General features: G+C 35.8%; 1 protein-coding gene across 1 annotated transcript; it reads right to left on the reverse strand.

The window, feature by feature from the left end:
* Positions 1 to 306: 306 nt before the first annotated feature.
* On the reverse strand, positions 307 to 1,161 carry LOC122073086. Its single transcript, XM_042637603.1, has one exon. The coding sequence runs from the start codon at positions 1,159 to 1,161 to the stop codon at positions 307 to 309; it is 855 nt and encodes a 284-aa protein (XP_042493537.1).
* Positions 1,162 to 3,431: the final 2,270 nt, after the last annotated feature.

Genomic DNA, 3,431 nt, shown 5'->3' on the forward strand with positions numbered 1-3,431 from the left:
TGAGTCATGACACGGAACTCTGCTTTAGCACTTGAACGGGCAACCACGACTTGCTTCTTGCTTCGCCATGTAGCAAGGTTAACTACCAACAAAGGTGTAATAACCAGTAGTAGAGCTATGGTCATCAGGAGAACTTACCCAATAACAAAAAAAAAAAAAGATAATATACTAGGAAAAGAGAGAGAGAGAGAGAGAGAGAGAGACAGTTCCCTTGCAATTTCACTAAAATCTTACAGAGAAAGCAAACATAATGAATAGGCATACCAAATTCTCAACCAAACTCTTATACAAAGGCAAGGAGTTAAACTACTTAATCTCCCATATCCAATTTGCTGTAGCAACCAAAAGGACTAATGCAACAGGCAATGGAACAGTCAATATCATGCCATGGAACAACAGAGCAAGAGTACCTGAACCCAGAAACAGTAGACGAATCGATAATCCATAAGTAAGCAACATAAAGAGTAAGGCTAGCAGAATTGGACCGCGTAAAGGGTATCCTTCTGTAAGATTGAAAACCATGACAAGAGATACAAGAAACCCTGCATAGTTACAGAGCATTAGAACTTGGAAAGAGTTTGGGTTCTGATCAAACCAAACTGGTGTTCCTGCAGTCTTATCCTTTAATTTGGTGCTGTTGGTGCTGTCGTTGCTGGTGATGGATTCATTATCTTGCCAAAGACCTCCTGGAGGGTTAACTCCAGTTTGGTATGTCACCGCGACGATGAGAACAAAAATCACTAACAAAGCATTGCGAACGTCGCTTGAAGTGTCTTTATCAACCTTGAAACTTAGGAAATTGGGAACCTTAAGTAACCATTTAACTCCACAACTTAACACCATTTTTGTTTTAGAAGCTTCACTGTGTGGTGGTATACAACAAGTTATTTGACTCCTCTTAGCACCTGCATGTTTAAGGATCTTTTCCATTTTGTATACATCTGTTTGATTTTGATCTCCTTGGGCGTTATCGGTGAAAACTATTATCTCCTCCCGGCTGGGTTCTGTTGGAGATTCATCAGCCCTGGTTCCATTACACAGTGTTTCAATCTTTGTTTCCATTAAGACATCCAAGGCTGTGAATCCCGTTGTGTTCTTCTCGTTTATTTTCAGAGCCTTTCTAACAAAATAGCTAGAATTGGAAAGCAGCAGCTCTATCATCTTCAAATTCTGTAAAATTGCAAACTTGTCATTATAAGGCCCATCTTGTTATGGAAAAAAGTTCGCTGCTGTCCGGATTGCAGCCTAATAGCTGCAACCCCATGATAACAGCCAAGGAAATGGAATCCCCGGGGTAGGTTTGAAAATACCCACCTAAGGTGTATTTTTCCACCCATACCCCTGAGATTTCATTCTCCTGGCTGTTACCATGGGTTGCAGGTACTTGGCTGCAACCCAGGCAGCAGCCAAGTTACATTCAAAAAGGGAAGGTAAGTGGAATTGGTTTAAAAAAGAAAGAAATCTTTGTAATCATGAAGGCTCCATTTGATTGCAAGTAAAGGTAAGGCTGTCAAATTTCTTATTAGTTTCGACCCTAAGGGGAGTCCACATACTCTGCAACGAGCAGTGAGGTGCGGTGAGCATCAGACAGCTGAGAGCATCTGAGCATGCGTCCTAAGGAGCTCCCAGCCACCCGATGCTCATTGCACCGGTGCAGCAATTGCAGACGATTTTAGGGAGTGAATCTCATAACCATCTCATATACTAAATGGTCCCAACTCCTTTTCCTTCATGGCTCTGGGCACTTAAGTATGAGTAGATTTATTTTTATAATTATGACATAACTCAGTTTCGATTCCTTAACGGTTATAGCCCCTCAAAGTTTCAAACATGCAAGTATAAATGTTTCTTTGGTACATAACCATTAGTTTTCTTTTTAATTAGAATATAGCCCTTGTGTAAATTATAAAGACTGTAAATGAGAACGAGATCCGATCATTTTCAGCACGTTAGTGCTCCTAGTGCACATCTGATGGTTGGGAAGAATTGGGGGTGGATGCCAAGGTGCTGCAATCATACGCTGCATGCTAGACACACTAGCACAGTGGAGAGGATCTAGGCCAAATGACACCTCTATAGTATATTTAGAACTTAGCACATTTTTTTTTTATCGTCCTTTGTTTTCTTCTTCCCAAAAATTCTCTTAAGTTAGGGGTAAAAAAGAGTATTAAAAATAATTTGAAAAAAAAAGTCATTACCATTATGTCATTATGGAAAGCTATCATTGTATTTACACATCTTTGAACACACATGTGAAATGATGATATTATTTACCCTCATTGGAAAAAAAAAATGTGTATTGCACTAAAAAGATAGTAAAGTCAAAATTATTTGACAACTTAAGGGGTGTCAATAAGAAAATCTCTAACTTACAACTATTAAGTATTAACTAAACCTATATAAGTAAATATGCAACGTAAATTGGTCCTTGCAGTTCCAAATTTAGCTGATTTTGTATTGGTCTTTTGGTTTTGGATCTGCCAGGAAATCCATCCTAAATTCATCCCGTATTCATTCCGTTTTATTTAATAACTAGTCTCAAAATCAGCTCCTAGAACCATTCCATTTAGTAATGGGACAAGTTGATTCTGGGTTTTAGCGGGTTAATTCTCAATTCTTGTCCCAAATTAAATCCTAAGGGTAGTGAAATATTTTTGTATAAGAAAAATTAAGTTTTGTAATCGTGATTGTATAATTTACCTAAAACTCTTACTATATTGGGTAAATATAGTTTTTAGATGTAAAATTTATTTTACTTCCTTTGAGTTAGTTACACCATCACATGAGGTAAACATTTTTTTTCAATTTTATATTGATTTGACTTCACTTTCCTTTATTTAATTTCCTAAAGGCTTTGTTTGGTTGCAAGGGAAAATAAAGAGAAAGGAAGTGAAAATTTTTAAACTAAAAAAGGAAAGTTGGGTAGTAAAATCTAATATGATTGTATAAATGACTTAAATTTCTTACCATATATAGTAATGATACTTTTTAAGCTTAAATGTTTTATTTACCAAAGTAAAGTGAATTTTTCTAATCAAATATGGAATGATTAGGAATTAGAGACAATCATCAGGGTAATAATTACAAAAGTTTCTTTTTTAGGTTCGAAAAGTTCACTTCCCTTCCCTTTAATTTCCCTTGCAAGAAAATGGAGCCTTTAAAGCCAAACTATTTATAACTCTAATCATAATTGACAATTGTACGTTTCAATTCTGAGGGATTTGGTTCAGGTAAATAAATTTTAAGAACCAATTTTGGAATATTTTGAAGTTAGTTGCACAATAGGTAATGAATACAAGAGTTTTCATTTTAATTTGGAATTTTCTTATTGACACCCTTTAAGATGTCAAATCATTTGTAACCTAACTCTTTTTACCCTTTTTGTATATTACATTTTTTTCCAATAAAGATATATACTGTCATTTCTTTTT

Source organism: Macadamia integrifolia, chromosome 1, assembly GCF_013358625.1.
Source record: "Macadamia integrifolia cultivar HAES 741 chromosome 1, SCU_Mint_v3, whole genome shotgun sequence".
NCBI classification, from domain to species: Eukaryota; Viridiplantae; Streptophyta; class Magnoliopsida; order Proteales; family Proteaceae; genus Macadamia; species Macadamia integrifolia.